Source organism: Stylophora pistillata, chromosome 13 (genome assembly GCF_964205215.1).
Source record: "Stylophora pistillata chromosome 13, jaStyPist1.2, whole genome shotgun sequence".
Lineage (NCBI taxonomy): Eukaryota > Metazoa > Cnidaria > Anthozoa > Scleractinia > Pocilloporidae > Stylophora > Stylophora pistillata.
Window position 1 is genome coordinate 12,250,652 of NC_142531.1, and position 17,985 is coordinate 12,268,636.

Sequence of the window (17,985 nt, forward strand, 5' to 3'; positions counted from 1 at the left end):
GTTTTATCGTTTTTGTTTGGTTTTTCCTTTTTGTTTCACTGTTAGTAGTACGGGGTACTACGGGTATGGACATGAGGAAAGAAGAAATCAATTTAAAATGTATAAAATGTATCCTTTATTTAACCTATTTGCCTGCAGCGCCATTTTTTTTTTTTTTTACAATTCATTTCACTTAACAACAAGTACGGCTCTTTCAGTAGGCCGTTACACGATGCAGATTGCGAGCTTTGGCACAAGAAAGCTTTTTGCGAAAGCACATATATGTATATATATATATATATATATATAAATATTAACTTCACTTAAGGAAATAAATAAATAAATGATAAAAAAAAAAGAAATATCTAAGTCGTTTCCCTTTAACATAACTGCAGTTTGCTAACAGAATCGACAAATCCTAAGCTTCCTTGGTTTGAAACGCGAAAATCGACAAAGAGCGGATACAATGAAGACATCTGATTCATGTACGGTAACTGATAACAGCCTGAATCAGCAAGAGCACCACCGCTGCTCCGTCTTACTCTTGGCCTCTATTCAAGAAGAAATATTTACGATTTGTCTGAGTCTGGAAGCAAGTGCTGCAGTTAGTGTTTCTACGAGGCTGGATCCTTTCATTTCTAGAGTGACAACTACAGATCTATGATACATAATTGTCGATGTAACTGCAAATTTAAATTTCACCTTTAACTGGTTCATTGTTTGCAATCGGAGTCAGCGCTAACCTTGTCCATCTATAACTTTGTATTGACTCCATCTTTGGTTATCATGTTTTAAGTCTTATTTCAAAGGTATTTTGTAAACATTTTAATTGTGTATGTCACCCTTCCTGCACGAGCTTTCAAACAGTGTCTTTGAGGGGCGGTAAAAATGACCTAACTAGCCTTCAAGCCTGTTTTTGATTGGCAATCTTAGAAATGAAAGGTTGATCATTCCAACCAAACAAGGATCTTGGTAAAAAAAAAAAAAGAAAAAAAAGAAAGGCACATAAACAAATCCAACAATTTAAGAAAACAAAAGTTTGCTAATTATCTCTTACCTTAAAAAGAGTTTTCCGATTTTTTAAATTTTACTTTACAACAATATAAAATGAGAATTGTGTGAAACTACTACAAATATGGATTAGGAAAAAGTGACATACTACGAAATGCACAAAAAGCACATCACTAACACATTCAGACATTGAAAACAGTTACACAACTGGAACTTAAATGTTGATGAGGATAGTATTAGTCCAAAAGTTATTTGGCAGACAATACAATGTCTTTAACTTAACTTCTTACAACCTTATCATTTGAACACGTTCACATTAATTACAAGGCCTGCCACTCAACAATGTAGAACATTCCATATCTTGATTTTCAGAAAGCCTGCTCAGATATTTACCTACATTTACCCAATCTCCATGTAAGTAGCTAAAAGGACACTTTAAAAAAAGTGATTCTTGCATATAGCAAATTTTGTACAATATAAAGCGAGTCCATGACAACTAAGGAAAACATTTAGTGAATTTTCAGGAAAATTAGTTTCCTTAATAGATTTAAGTCTTTGAAGTAGTGGACTCACTATCTGAAAAAGCAAAATACCCCTTTTTTTACCAAGTTAATGTGGTATTGAAATTGTATACAGCTTTCTAAAACAATGGACCCAGGAAGAAAAAAAAAATTGGAAAATAAAGAGAAATTGAAGAACCTTCAATTTTGAAAAGCATTTCCCAACTCAAAATTATTTACATAATGATAAATAGTAATAATAATAATAATGATGATGATGATGATGATGATGACAATGATATGATATCATATAACAACAGCAGTGAAGAATTGGATTATCTGATAAATGGTCAAAAATTGGATAAACTTAATCTAACACAGAGTCTGGCAAGGTCCACTAGAAAAAATTTCAAAACAAATCCACACAACGTTACTAAAAGAAAAGTGCCTACATTCATTCATATTGATTTCCATTTTTCTTTCAATTCAAATCATCCACAAGCTACTTCTTTGAAAATGTCTAATATTCATTTGCATCCAGACAATACAATAAAAGATGATAGAATAAATAGGAAGAAATTCTACTTTGCTTACCCCAGAGGGTCAAAGAATTCTTAAATCCTGTAAAGTCTTGAACAGTTTAAAACTTAAACAGAATCCTTTAACAGTAAAACATGGCCCTTAACATCAGCTATTGTATTCTCTTCTACAACATAAAGCCCTTTGAAGGCCCATTGCAATAAAAGTTACTGAGTAATTATTGTACAGACAAACATTGACTGAATATTTCATTAATCATGACTAACTTGGCCTATACATTTTGCTGAAGCGATGAACGTAGCTGCAAATATCGAATACAAGATATTACCTTCCATTGTTCCTATAAAATTCTTTTTACCTTTATGCAAAGAAATGGAATGGATCAAAAGAGTCCCTGGGGAGGCCCCACACCATACTGCTCACAAATGGTCTCCATCTGGAAAATTTGCTTCCCTTCAAAACTAAGAAGCTTGATTCATAAAATATTTATGACTTGTTGATAAAAAGGATGACCACTACCACAGCTGAGGAGAACTCTGCTGTTCTGGCTGGGGAGCTACTCCAGAACTGGGAAAAAAGAAAAGAAAAAAATTGTAAATAAAGTAAGATGACAAGTGTTTGTCATGAACATTTCATAAGGAAAATGTGAGTTTTCACCAGGATTTGAGTCCCAGACCTCCAAATACCAATATTGTGGTCAGATTATCCACTGACTAAGCTACAGATAACTTATTGGAGAGCTACAGTTGTAGGCAAAATAACAGGCTAGTAAATACAAGTAGGTGATTCATAGTTCAAGAAGCAGTTGAATAGAGCAGATACATAATTATATTCCTTTTTATACAATTGAATTTGAATAAAAATAAGGTTTGTTGTACTAAAAAATTTAAGATGAGTTCCTGAGATTGGTTTCCATAAAGGTGGGTGGATAAGTAATCTAAGATTCAGCTTGAATTGTGAACATTCTCAGGGATGAAACTATGAACAGTATCTTGAAACAAAAACACACTGTACAAGAATTGTTAGAAAAGAAAGACAAATTTTGAGTCAACTAAAAATCAGCTTATTAGAACTTCAGTATTTCAACTTGGCTAAACATGCCATGATGCTTTTCAAAAATAAACAATGTGATACCATAGAAAGAATTAAAAAAGGAAAATCAATCTCATCTTACCTTTGAAAACTTCTAAAAGAAGGAGAAGCTACATTAATACACAGAGGAATAGTGTTCTGATGACGATCCGTTATAAACTTGTAAAGAGACTCTGAAAAGAGGAAATCAAACACAGTAAGAAATAAATCTTTCTTTTCAAAATACAATTGAATATTAAAAAAAGAAACAAATAAATCTGTATACAAACCTTTGACACGAGAAATGGTGTAGAGATTTGTTTCATAAGAATCATCAAAAGTTGATTGGCATACAGGCTCAAAGTCTATGGAAGAGACAAAAATAAGTTAGATTAATTTTAAACTATACAAAATCAAATGCCACAAAGAACTCATGAAATTTTCACATCAGTGAAGACATCACACCTGAAACATACTGCCTCCCATCTGATGTTGTGTGACAGCAACTGCACATGCATGTGTGAAATCTTAACCTCCCTTCATCAAGGTAAGGGTGGGATAATGCATCTGTGCAAGTTATACGCTGCGTCTAGGACCAAAAAAATACATTGCAAGTTGAAAAATGTTCTTTAAATTACCTGCATGGAGGAAAAATAGGCATACCACATATTTATGAGTTAGGCTTGTTCCACAAGGGAAAGATGGTTCAAGAATGCAGTGACTAATTGACACACCCACCAATGGTAACAAATCATCATAATTATTTAACAATAATAATAATATTAATGATAATAAGGATAAAAATACTTATAATAATGATAACTTATAGGGACTACCTCAAGAACCTCACTGTTCTTCTATCAGGCTATTCTCTAGGTTCCAATAATGATTAAACTAGGCTTCCTTTAATTTTAACTCCGATTTTGCCTGTTAATTATAAATTATTTTCTTATTTCATTGCAATTCCATTTTTTTAGACTTTTGTTTCATACAACAAGGTATTCCAAGTTGTGGGCTATTCTGCCATTCCACAGGGTCACTGTAAACTCCAGGTATCATATTTCGGACCATACTCACAAATTTAGTGGCTCTTTTGAGCATTTGTCACTGATTGCAATGGTATAGTGTTCTCTTTTCCATAAAAAGATTTTCTTCAAATTTTCTACGATGTGCAGATCAGATGTGAAATTATTTTGAGACATTTCTCATCTTCTGTGTTGTCACAGCAAGAACTGAAAAAATCATTCTCCAAATCTACTGGGCATAATACTCTGATTTGAATGGTAAAATACTCTCTCATCAAAGAAGAAATTTTCCTTTTAAGTTTGCTTGATGTGCTGATCACACCTTTTAAGACATTTCTGCAGAGTAAAGCTTCGTTTTTTCAAATGCCATCCTGAAGTAATTGTGAGATGCTTATCTTTTTGTAAAGTAGTTTGAAACAAACAATAAGTAACATCAGGAAACTATATAATCATGTACTAATCCAAGTAACATTTGAAGCAATCCAAGTGTTGAAAGACTGAAAATGTCCCGAAACGGACAAAAACCAAGAGCAAGGAATATCAAGTAGAACTTGGCAGACTTTGTTGTGGGCAAAGAGTTTGTATTCTATTGTTACACTCACTTAACAGGACAACATTATGGCTTTGCCTCCATAGGAGGCAGTAGCCAGAATAAAAACCAACCCAATCTTGAGCTGGTTTTTAAAATGGTACTTCAAAGGGCTACTTCAAAACCAAGAATGGATATTCAAATGACTTTACCTCACTTAACAACAACCATTGACCAGTGTTATATTTTGAGGGAAATAACTGTCTGCGGGTATAATTACAGTCTAAATAGAAGTCATGGAAACAATTTATATAAAGACCCAGTTCAGTAATTCCTTCTTTAATTTCTGGACCAAGTTTTCAGGACTAACAATAGTGAAATATTGTCAGAGAACAGCAGAGATAAATAAGTAAACTATATATTGAACTTGAAATACATACTTACAGGGTCAAACACCAGCATTCTACAGAGCAAATGAACAGCTTCATGTGTTGCTTGATTAGAGAGATTATATAAACTAGCTAGGGCGGGCTAGAACAATAAATGACAGAAAATACCATATTTTAGATTTTATTATATTTTTATAATTCTTATTCATATTTTACATAATTATATATTCATATATTTTTTCTTAGAAAATTTTAATTGTAAGCTATAGTGTATTTCAGCTTTGGCTGCAACTCTTTTAGCAAATTAACCATCTATCTATCTATCTATCTATCTATCTATCTATCCATCTATCTATCTATCTATCTATCGATCTATCCATCTATCTATCTATCTATCTATCTATCTATCTATCTACCTATCTATCTATCTATCTATCTATCCATCTATCTATCCATCTATCCATCCATCCATCTATCTATCTATCTATCTATCTATCCATCTATCCATCTATCCATCCATCTATCTATCTATCTATCTATCTATCTATCTATCTATCTATCTATCTATCTATCTATCTATGAGAATTGACTCCTTCAAAACAATACAAAATATATTTGTTGGTTTTGTGCAACTTACAGCCTTGTGCCCTTTCTGAAGAATGTATTTAGTGGCTCCTTCGCTGGCACCAGCACGGCATAAGTCATCTAAACTTGGTGTTCCCAACAAATCAATGATAAGGTTAAGCTGCAATGATACATCAGCCATGTGTCATTAAGTTTGGAAACAAAACAAAGCAGCTAAATGTGTCTGCAAGAAGTCTGATGATGTAATTAAAATAAAGAATTACCAGTATTCACCTACCTGCTGAACAGGACTCTGTGCCTGGAAAAGGATATTTCTACTCAAGAGCTCAGCAAAAATGCATCCAACTGACCACACATCCACTGAAAGGTGAAAAAGCAATGAAATTCAATAATCAAGATAAAGCTTGTACACACACAGAATGACAAAATTTAGAAGGCCCACTTTAGACTAAAAATTGTTGATGAAAGTGTAAGCTAAGATCAGACAAAGCTTCTTTTCATTCTAAATCATCCTCTCCCAGTCTCATTCTAATTACAGCATACTTAAAGCATGTTGGAGGAAGACTATCATAAGCAAAGCGGTTTATCATATCATTTATCATCATATCCAAAGGTTCAAGTAAGGTTCTGGAATTTTTTAGCAGGTTATCCGTTTTTAACTCACATTTGTGTATGGTCTTATGAAGATTCAAGATCACTAATGTTACTGTTGTCTACAAACCTGCTTGTCCATAGTTGGTAGCTCCAGCTAACAGTTCAGGTGCTCTGTAATACTGAGTAACAACCTGTTACAAAGATACAGTAACAAAGACATCACCTTGTCATGTTGTTTAGACTGTCCATTAAAACTTTCTTGTCAACATAATCCAAGAAAAAACTGTATAAAGAAGACCCTTGCAAAGTTATGTCCATTTAAAACAGATCTACTAAACTGCCCAATTCTCTTGAACAAAAGCTCATCTTTCAAACTGGCAGTCTAAATCCCACAGGTATCAATGAACGCTTTTCATTCCACTAATTTATTCGTGTTTTTCTCGTTGCCATGTTCCTACCAATAACGTAGCTCCTTTTTCTGCCTTTAAAAGCACATACAACCCACAATTCCCCTATTTGCTCCGACGAAGGGCTAACACTCGAAATGTCAGCTTTTATAATGGTAACGGTGGCCAATTTACCATTTCAACTTTGTTGATATATTCAAATTGTGCCCAATTCTAACTCAGCTTAACCTTTGCTCTGTTACAGCATAAATGTCTCATTAATAGGCTACTAATTTTACTCAACTTCTAGAGCCCTGTATGCATGCTCAGTTATGAAAATTTGATTGTAAAAAGAGCTGAAGACAAGGTAGGTCTGTTTTCATGGTTTGCAATTCAGCATACTTTTGTTGCATTCCTTTTTAAAACAATTTGCATCAACCACTTTCTTCATGGCTTCAATATTATGTAACTGTTTACACCATGATAATGACTAATGTTAATAGACAAGATAGTTGATAAATCTGATTGTTTGAATCACCAAGACTGCTGGGTGAGTCACATAAGTTACAATGTATATGTTGTAGTTCAATTTTATCCTTGGTTCAAATTTATTTTCCTTTGTTCTTGGTCCTGTTGATGTATGATAATGAGTTTGAAACAAAGGAAAATAAAATTTGAACCAAGGATAAAATTGAACTACAACATATACACTGAAAATATCCCTACCTCTTGTGTCATGACTGCACTTTCATGAGGTTCTTCAAGACGAGCAAGACCAAAATCACATATCTGTAGTGGAAGATGGGAAATTTGTGTTTAATCAGAAAAGGTGAGGTTTCTTACAATAACATGATTATCAACAGAGTTGTCATTAAATGTTTTTTTATAATTGGAGGGTTGGGTGCATACACAACCTACAGTTTTTCAAAATCTTGTCTGCTTTTGCCTTTTGCTTGGATATACATCAGTTCAGTCACACAAGTTACCCACAAACTGACAAACTTGATCTTCACCTTTTTGCTGGTTTGCTCTTTAATTTCAAGAAGTATTCACAACAGTGTAGACAATGTCCACTTCCTTCTCAAAAACTGCATGTGTATTTACTTGGACAAGCACTGCAGCATTTATTTAAATTTTTTTTTTTTACCCCACAAATTCTGAAAAATCTAGGATCCTTTAGTTTAATTCCAAACTCAAAACTGGTTACCTAGACTGTAGGTTACTGAGGGTACAAAAATCACAACTACTTATAAGCATCTCACAGAATGTATCATTTTGTCTTATCTAAATTTGATTTCTTGATTATGTTCAATTCACACTTGTGTCTCACTCTTGACTAAAAAGATACATTGAATAGATTAAACATCAAATGCAGAACACCAAATAGTAAAATAAAAAAAGTAACGATACTTACTTTCAAAAGACAATTGCCATTGACTAATAAATTCCCAGGTTTAATGTCTCTATGCAATATGCCAGCAGAGTGAAGATATTTAAGTCCTGTACATATAAAAGGGAAGCTTTTATAGTGCAAAAAGCTCTTAAGTCTAAATAGGCTAAGGCTTAAGGCTAAGGGAACTCTTCTGTTTCATCTGTCATGGTCCTTACTGTCGGATGCACAAGAATTAAAAAAATAGAAACAACTCTCCATGGACATTGAGTGAAGACTCTGAATAAAGTTCCACTATTCCATTTCAGATAGAGTCTCCTGAATATCAAATAAACTTAAATTTCTCATCATCGATATATAGTTTGCAAGATCTTGCAGATACAATCAATTCAGATTTTCTTTATCAATAGAAGGGGAACATCACAAAAAAAATGTAATAACAGAATTGGACTTTCTGTGCATGGGGAATTTACTCTTCTAATATCTCTACATACAAGCATCCTTTTCAGTGACTTCACATTCTGGGGAGAAACTGTAAGTCTGCAAATAACTCAGTTATGTCGTTTTGTTCGGGAGAAAGGTAAGATCACACTCTCCTCTTATAATTTTTCACTCCTAGATAATTGCCTTCCAAAAGTGTGCAAGTTTCTACTTAACTGAGTGAAAACATTTGACAAAACATCCAACTACAATCAAGACATTGTAAGATGTGAGCTAATTCTAGTTGCACATTTCCCCTCTGGATAGCAGTTGTTTGCAGCTCTGGACTGGGATAGAACAGTCACTAACAGCTTTCCTTAACCAATCAGAAGCTAAAAACAATAGCAACTTACCTCTTAGAATCTGATATAGGAAAACTTTAACATGATCTGAACTAAGTGGTTGTGGTGATACAATGATTTTGTGCAAGTCTGATTGCATCAATTCTGAAACTATATGTCTGTTAAACAACAAGTTAAGGAATGTAACACATGATATATAATCTGACCACAGCCTCGTCTCCCTTTGCTAATGATCAGTTTGTTTACATTCATGAATTCTATTGCTCTCTCAAATTCAAGTTAGGTTTGGGGAAGAGCACATTGTAGTAACTGTACATGTATGATACTAAGCCAAAACAATTAAACATTTTTGTCTCAGTCGTCTTTCTTTTAATAAAACTTTGACAAAGAGCAAACCTTAGATGCCAGCTTTTCCATTACTTTAATAGGCAGTTAAATGACCTGTGTCTTCTCTCAGCTGAGCAAGATGCCCCTTTTTCACTTTGAATCTTCAAATCAGTTCATTATTTAAAAAATTCCAATTAGAAAGGGTAGAATATTCTGTACCTCCTCCCAAAAAACTCAAGAGATAGATCTGCATTCAAAACTTCATTTCTAATTAGCATCCACTCAGTATAGCAAATTATTTGACAACTTTAAAATGAACATTTATATGTTCAGTGTTCCGCCTACTTTCTCATTCATCAACAACAAGTTATAAACAGCTGCTAGCAAACCATACATGACTGATTTCAACAGTGAAATTCGAATTCAAAATTTCTTTTGAATTGTTTACAGGAACATCTTTTGCCATAAAGAAAAAACAATTAAAGATATTAAATATCCATACAATTTCTCTGCATTAGTATGAAGTTGTGGTCAGTCCATGTTAGAAGCCAAACTACAATTCAGAATGGGTTGTGGAAATTTTGATATAAAAAGCCACAAACTAAAACACCAAATTTCAGTATTCAGATTATATCACAATTATTTTTGTTATACCCACTGATAAGATAATTAAACAAATTTTGATTTTGATGGTTGAAACTTCATAAAAATCCAGGCATTTTCCTCAACATTGACCTTCCTATTCAATGACAAATGCAGGTGGACATTCAGTATAATGACTAAGACTACCTGGGAAACAAAGGTGTGTGTTGCAAGAATTCTTATTGTTATGCCAAACAAAACAGGCACTATTCAGAGCTACATGTATATACTGTGACTAATTTGGTTGCTGTGGCAAGTGGAACAAAATTTAGTGCCTGAATTCAAAGAGAAAGTAGCCAATTTGGTGACCTGTGTTCAACAGTCATTTAAAAAACAGCAACATCAATATCAGACCCTTTTCTGGTTTGAAATTCAAGTGAAATTCTCATTTGCATACAGCACTCTAAAATTTTTGTTCTTTCTTTCAAAAAAAAAATTCCTTTTTACCTAAAATAAAGCCTACTTAACCTCCATAAACAACCTACAGAAATCTGTATTCCTTATCAAAAACAAGAGGGAGATGCTTCACTAGTTGTCTGCTATGTAGCTGTAGCATTTCACAAAGAGTCCCTACATGTATTCCTTTCTTTTGTTGTCAACTTAAAAATTGCTCCTGATGACCATCTTATCATTTGGGTTTTCCAAATGAGGACTTTGACATAAAACTGTCCTTGGAGCCCTACTATACTTCACAATGTCACAATGATTTGTAGTTACTCCTTCATAAAACACAAAGGAGAGGGTAGTGGCCAAATAATCTCCCATCTTCTGTGTAAAAGTGCATAATTTTTATCACACTGTTGTGGCAATAACATTTTGAGTTTCCTGTAAAAGACTTTGATCAGAGCCAATAAATAGAACTGGTAGAACTTCCTTAAACAGTTTCGCTGAAACTGAAAAGTGTCCCATATAATTAATTTCACTTTACAGTTTTGAACAAAAAACCCTTTGGAGTTTTTGTGAATGCCAATGACTTGTATGCCAGAGCAAGAATGAAGTAGAATTAAGTCCTACCTGAAAGAAAGTGTTGATACCATAGCAACCTTGACAGCACAACAGAAGTTGGCAGTTTATCATGTAGGTCACTGAAAATTTAAATTATGATAATTCCTGCTACAAAGAAGAAACCATTCCATATATCACGGGCAGGAAGTTAGTCATGTACTGTAGTTAAATGTGGTGAAAATGAAAGACTGATAGAAGCACAGGTTAGAAGCACAATACTCAAGAGATGCTTGTCTTATGCAGCTATCGAAATTACCAAACATATGTAAACCAGGATAACTATGGATCATTAAAGGTCTGAAATGAATCTTTGGCCCAATAAACAGATAACACAAAAACACATGCCAGAAATACCAACAAAAAGGCGACAATTGACCATTTAGACTCCCTAGATAAATAACAAAAATGTAAGTAAAAATGATCTACGGCGTCCGATTCTTTAAGACGATCCTGATAAAAGGAAAGACATCAACACAAAGGAAGTCGTCCCTTTTGTTGTCATGGTTCAAATACAGATCGACTAACCATTGACCGGAACTGACAAATATTTCCTAACAAAGAACGCCGAACTTTCCAACGCAAGTGACCAAAGAACCGTCATCAACTTGTAAAATTCAAAGAAAAGGAAAATTGAGAGGTTTGGCTAAAAATATAGCAATGTGTTGTAACAACTGCAACTCAACTCTGTCGGCGTCATCAAACACAAAGCGAAATTTGAAATCAACAGGTGGGGAAGCGAAGTGGGTTCGATCGTCGAGATCTTTACAAAAGCTCAAACTCCTACAAAGAACAAGTTCACTTTGACGATATATCAAAACCACAAATATTCGCCTTTTCACAGTGAACGAAAACAGTCTTGCAGCCGCTATGGGAGGCCGAACATTTGCTTCAATTTACTTCTTTACAGGCGACAGCGCGATATTTGTAGCTAAGCTTTGAATATATTTTAGGCTAAAGCGAACTTCAGCATCTCAATGTTGATTAATTTTCACATTAGTCAACACAACATTACTATTCTGGATCTTTTTCAAACGATGAATTCCAACGACAGAAAGTCGAAGTAGAAAAAGCCCCTCCTCGAGTCAAACCCGTGTCTGAAATTAATGTCGAATTATTGTTTTAGATTTCGTTCTGTCACGCTACAAAGGTAAATACATATGTACATTGACAAAGGATACATCTCTTGGAAGAAATCTATGTGACCAGGGTGAACTATGTCCAAAGCGGAGAGTACCTACATGATGAAATAATAATCAGCTGATTATCAGTCGACAGATGAAATTTCCTTGTTAACAACTCACGCCAAAAGCGGCCGGTGCATGTTTGAATAATGACGTACTCCGTTCTAATATTAACTCAGCATTTCTATGTAATACCGGCATTTTAAACCAGAACTTTACAAAAGCGAAGACCTACGTTGTTATGTGAGAAGAAACACAACATCTTAAGTTCCCGGTAGGCTCTTTTCGAGGAAGTAAGACTCTGAAAAACGTTCGGCATCTTCTTCAAAGCGACCCTCTTTCCATTTCTCGGATCCGTCACAGACCTGTGAGGACGAGGAACAATTGTTAAAAGAACGCATTAAAATCCTACATACCTGAAACGATTATCTTCCAAAATACTCACCACACTACGCCGAACGCTCCATAACCAATCGGTTTGTCTGGTTGTGTTTCTTGTTGGGCGAGCGGAGCGTAATGTGAATTGTGGCAGCTCGTCGACGGGTGTTGGGAATGCGTCGAGGGAAACGCCATCAATGACCGGCTCTTGCACACAGCCATCAAAGACGCGATGCCTCAGCCCCCCAAGTCATTCAAGAGCCATGTTGTTGACGCTCTAAGAGCATTGCATATGCAGCAGCTTGCTGAAAGGGAGAAAGAAAATCACTTATTAGAAGTAGCGATTTTCTCTTACATCCCCTCGTCGCGATCGATTAACGCTGCTCTTGGTGAGTCGGGCTGTATGCACTGAGTGAGAGACTGCTGGACTTTCGAACGCACATGTGGCGGTGTATTAAAGCTATGTTCTGCGCACGCGTCACGCAACATCCTTTGACGCAAAGCACTATGGGGGTAAAGGCTCTGACAACAAACGATCACGAAAATTACCACATCACGCAAACTATAACTATGTCATAGCTATTTCCCCCACGCAAATTCAAATACCAGCCGTTAAGATATCTTAACACACCCTGAAAATATAAAGTGTTCATTGATCAATAAATCTATACAATGTTTGCTTTGGTTAACCATAATTTCAGCGTCAGGGTAGGTTGCATGTTAGCATTCGCTGTGTTGTTCGTGATGCACGCGAGGACGTGTTTTGGAGCGTTGACGGACCGGTAATGATATTTGAGATGTCTAGTAAATCTGAGGCGTTTTAGATGGGTTTGGGCACTCAAGAACAAACTAACACGCACGCGATCATCAGAGGTTATTAGCATCATAAACGTGACAAACCAAAACTTCATTTTAAACTGGTTGATAATAAATGTGACATGAGAATATTGGCCTTTCTGGGCCAAACATTGACTTCCCAAAGATTGACTGAATGTAACTTTAATGCTAGATATAAATAAAGTTATCGTGAGTCAAAAGAGGAACAAAACACAAGTTGGTGGAAACTATTGTGAGTTTTCTCTTACATAACTTAGTTCGGGAACGAGAAGAAACTAGTTTAGAATTATGTAATGAAACAGTTGAAACACGTTTCCAGATAAGAAGGCTTTCGTCAAAACCTGTCAGACTTCTTATCCGTCAGTATAAATCTTATGCTTAAAATGGGAATTCTTTTAAAAAAAAATTGGATCTGCACTGAATAAGAGTTCACAAGTTAGCGTCACTAAATCATTAGTTCAGAGTGTGACTTGCACTTTTTGTTGCTGTTTTAAGCTTAAAGTTATTTTTATAAATGTAAGCAATTTAAGCATAATAAAATAACAAGTCAGATGAGCTAAATGTAACTAAATTCGCGTAAAAATCTTGCTATAAAAGTCCTCAAAGGAATATAGTCCTACCTTATTTATCTTAAGCTTTGTCCCAGTTTTTCAGATAGTTGTTCTTCTTTGCGGCGTATTAATATACAGAGGTGATGTCAGAGGGAGTTTACTGTACTGTACGTACTGACTTTGCTCGCGTCCCAATGGAGTCTCGATTTAACTGATACCTCGACGTACGGTTCATGTGGCTTATTTATAATGACGTAACGATTTTTTGTTCAAAAGAGCTAGCTGTTCTTAGCTGACTTCCGTGGCACGAAAGAGGTCAGCCGTCAAACGGAAAGAGGTGTATACCATGACCGCAGGGCAGCAAGGCAAGAGAACATGAAAGGAACTAACTTACTGGATATATCCAAGGGAAAGAGTAAAGATGTGTCCATGTCAAAAGAACAGCATTCGTTATCAAATAGACAACGTATAGCTGGCGTATAGCATGTCTATAAAAAATCCCGCTAGACTAATCTTTCGTTTAGTTTAAATTGTTTAACAATTGCATGATATCGTATTTAAACAGTCTGCGCGATATAAAAAAAAGACGTCACGATCCACACGTGTTTACTGAAAACATGTAACATGCCGTGAGGTCACACACAACAGACCAAAGAAGAAGGGAATTCAAAAATTTAATTAGAATACAAGGTTTAATTGATTGAAAATAGGGCGCTGCAAAGCCCCAAAGAAATCTGAAAACGAATTAAAGGTAAAGTTAAGAAACAACTTTCTGTGTCGATCTAAAAATGGCTTAAATCTTATTCTCCGTTTTAAACACAGTTGTCTGACAATTTATAGGTGACGTAGTAGGATAAACCTCAGAGCAGCTATTGAAGATTAAGAATCTATGCTGTGGTTGATCAAAAGGGGTTGTATAAAACAAAATCTTTTGCACTATAAACAGATCCGGCGCACGTCCTTTGGAGCCAAACTGGCTGGTAGCGGTAGGAACACACTTTCCGTGTCGGTATCAACTACATCGTATTGGGCAAGAAAGTTCTGCGTGATTAAAAATAACAAACTGATTAAGCCAAGAAACTATACTGACCTTCTCGACATAACTCTTAGAAAATGGTGACTTTTATAGAGGCACAACTCTGCGGGCATGCCGCCGGTACTACAAAGCTACTTTAAAGCTCTTGAAAGTGTGAGGAATAAAAGAGAACTCACCTCACGCGTGAAGGCTAGTATTTTGAAGGAAAAAGTCTCTTAAAAAGTATTAGCCAAGGAGTCTTCAATGTTCAAGTGACGTGAGGGTTTTGTGTCGTTTGTTTGTTTTTTTTTTCCCCCGAAATAGGCCTATTGTCCACAATAGCCGAGACAGGATGACGTCGATTAGAACTGATCAAAATAGTACTTAGTTGATCGAGAGTCCTCATACTATTTGCGTCTAAATGTATCCACTCTAGAGATTTACTAGATCTTCACGCGAATGTGAAAGAATTTTGGGCACCAAGTAGTTTATCAATCTTTATTAACTTCGAAAAGATGACTCAATGAGTCAGTCAATCGCGCAGTTTCCCCCCCCCCCCCAAAAAAAAAACTTTGCTTTAAGATTAGTTACAGTTACAGACAAATCTTGTCATCAAACCTTAACACCTTCTTAGAACCTCGAACTTTCGGGCGATCGTGTCACTTATCTCGTCATTTTATTTATCTGATGTTATCAACAAAGAAACAACAAACCTTCCGTGAAACGGAATTGTAAGTGACTAGCGTAACAAGGGTTCAGTACTATAAGTGCTTTGGATAAATGACTAACAGGCTCGTTCACATTATGCTTCAAAATGCAACTTTATTCTAACAATTACACTTTCGATTCCGTCCGAAATACTCTTCATTTGAGTTCCCCAGCTCTACTCTGCGATTTTCGCGTGGATGAAAAAAAATTCTGGGGAGTTTAGTTTTCGTCAAGGCTGACACGAGGATGGTCACGTGATTCGGTGATTTCATCAAAATTGTGCTTTCTTCTTATAGGCCGGATTTGACGTTTAAGGAGCACGCATTCCCTTCACTGAGTTTAAATAAAAGGCGGGAGAATAAGAGAAAGAAAAAAAGAACAAGTTAGCCAAGTATTCGAACACTCAACCAACACTCAAGGTCTTAAAATAATTGAGAAGAATATGCTTCCTTTCTATAACATCAAGAAATGGTTAGATATTCTAGTCTTCTCGGATAGGGACGAATAAATGGAGGTCCCGTCTCCTGCAGGAGGGGTAGGAGACGTTAATTTCCCACACATGAGATTACTGTGTGATGGATGTCCTTCCCCGGGGTGGGAGGGGTGGGTTGGGTTTAGGTGGATGAACCTAGTAGGGGAGTACGTGTCCTATGGTTCTTCCACCTGTACAATGTACAAATTCTTTTCAAACAATCTTTAGAAACGAAGTTAAATTCACCCTTGAACTCCCTACAGTGCGCATGTTCACCATGATTCTGCATTTAAGCTCTCGGCAATAGTGCCAGTGGTGAACACGTGACCCTTTCCCTGTGTGGAAAGAGAAAGTTGTGTGTGTTATCGATTTTATTCTGAGTAGCGGGAACGGCGCTCAAGTTGGTGCTTGTGTCGGATTCATACCAAATCAATTAATTTAATCGCCCCTTCTCGCTAACTAGAGAAACAAAACAGGGCTTTCAGAGGGAATTCCGGAAAAATTTGAGACAGTGATCCATTCAAAGCTCATACTTATTTTCCACCGTTGGCTTGAGTACCCCATTTGTTCCACCTAGCGCATGATCTCCAACTGAATCACAGCATATGTGGATCAATATCAGCAAGTGACCAACTGCACACCTACCCTTCCCTAACCCAGCATTAACCCTAATTAGTATATACTAAAACAGCGGATAGCGTTGAAGGCGCGCTCTGATTGGCTAGTCAAACTCCGAATATCCTTTGCCATTTACCTCCGAGCAACTCGGGAAAAAATGGCGTCCCGGTTTGCATCCGTGACAAACGAAGAAATCACTCAAATTAACGACGGTGGTTTATATTATCTCACTGTTTTAGTATATGCTAATACAGCTATTCACCTCAGATCAGTGTCGGTTGTTAGCGGTGGATATTTACCTTGCCGCTTCGCGGCTTGGTAAATTATCCACCACTGACCACCTCCACTTCGGTGAATAGTTGTCAACTATTTATCAGTTGACTGTTGTTGGGTCAGGGTTGGGTGCGCAGTTGCTAAGATTCTAACATTGCTCTGCAGATGTCTGAACACTGAAGGAACGCCTCTAACGGACGAAGTAGTATAGAATATTTCAAATGCTAGAAAATACAACAGGAAACAAGTTTATTTGCATAATCCAACGCTATCAGTCTTAGGAGTCGCTGTATATAGCATGTACTTCACGCCAGTCTTTTTTTTTTTCCCAGCCTCCTTTTACTTCCGCATCTTCAAACAGTCTGGATCAAAAGTGCGCGGACACAACCAAAACTCCATTCCATAAGATATATCCCATCAGGAGAGGACTTGTTAACATTATGGTGACGATACAAAGGAAAAACTAAAGTTAGGTAAGAACCTGTATAACTCAATTTGGGTATTTCAGTTAAATGGTTTTTTGTCCTCATAACTGATCTTAACCTCACACCACAATCTTTACAAAATTTCACCGTCAAATTGAACTGTCTTGTCGCGAAACAAATGATATTTACTGAAATAGTGCAACTCCAGGTTTAGAATACTATACAATGTGAACCATCACTTTCGGTAAAAGTACAGGACTGATTAATTATAGATGACTTCGCGACAGTCACACCAACTACAATAAATTACATGGTAGCCGCTGTGATGCAGCGAGGCGGTCCTATGTGATTTGAACCATTTCCTATACAAACAATTTCTTGTTCCAATAAATATACTTAGCTACTTGCCTCGTCTTATCAGCTTTCTCATTTAAGGACGTTTGCGCTCACTCTCATCACGCCCAGATTATTTTTTAACCTTGGACTGTGGTTGACTGTGATGTTTATCGAAGCATTAATCAGGAATGGAAATTATGCTTCTGTACCTTCTGACAAAATTTCAATTCTATCTACGATGTGTGTTAACTTTGGGTTGAGGGACCCATTCCATAAATTTTTGCCAATGTCACAGATTATTCTCAAAGAAGGCCACTTACGTTATATGTACAACTGTCTCGTGTCTCAATTAAAACCCAAGAGAATGGTAAACACGAAACAGTTATAAACTTTCCGTGTGCGGAATGTTTTCGATTCTCACTACGAAGGAAAACAA

General features: G+C 36.0%; 1 protein-coding gene across 1 annotated transcript; it reads right to left on the bottom strand.

The window, feature by feature from the left end:
• Window positions 1–91: 91 nt before the first annotated feature.
• LOC111336545 (serine/threonine-protein kinase NLK) lies at window positions 92–13,920 on the bottom strand. The gene is made up of 15 exons (XM_022942654.2): window positions 13,772–13,920; window positions 12,382–12,619; window positions 12,172–12,301; window positions 11,934–11,989; window positions 8,833–8,939; window positions 8,024–8,109; window positions 7,336–7,398; window positions 6,351–6,414; window positions 5,907–5,989; window positions 5,682–5,789; window positions 5,100–5,186; window positions 3,567–3,690; window positions 3,392–3,466; window positions 3,205–3,295; window positions 92–2,597 (listed from the first exon to the last, which is right to left on the bottom strand). The coding sequence occupies exons 2-15, from the start codon at window positions 12,534–12,536 to the stop codon at window positions 2,546–2,548; spliced, it is 1,281 nt and encodes a 426-aa protein (XP_022798389.1). The 5' UTR covers window positions 12,537–12,619; window positions 13,772–13,920; the 3' UTR covers window positions 92–2,545.
• Between the last annotated feature and the right edge of the window lie 4,065 nt (window positions 13,921–17,985).

Bases quoted from the DNA above. Each gene is read 5' to 3' on its own strand.
- LOC111336545 (XM_022942654.2), bottom strand. From the start codon at position 12,536: ATGGCTGTGTGCAAGAGCCGGTCATTGATGGCGTTTCCCTCGACGCAT. The intron at 5,990-6,350 runs GTTTGTAGACAA...TTCACCTTTCAG, and splicing joins TACCAACTATGGACAAGCAG to TGGATGTGTGGTCAGTTGGA. The intron at 3,296-3,391 runs GTTTGTATACAG...TCCTCTTTTCAG, and splicing joins CACCATTTCTCGTGTCAAAG to AGTCTCTTTACAAGTTTATA.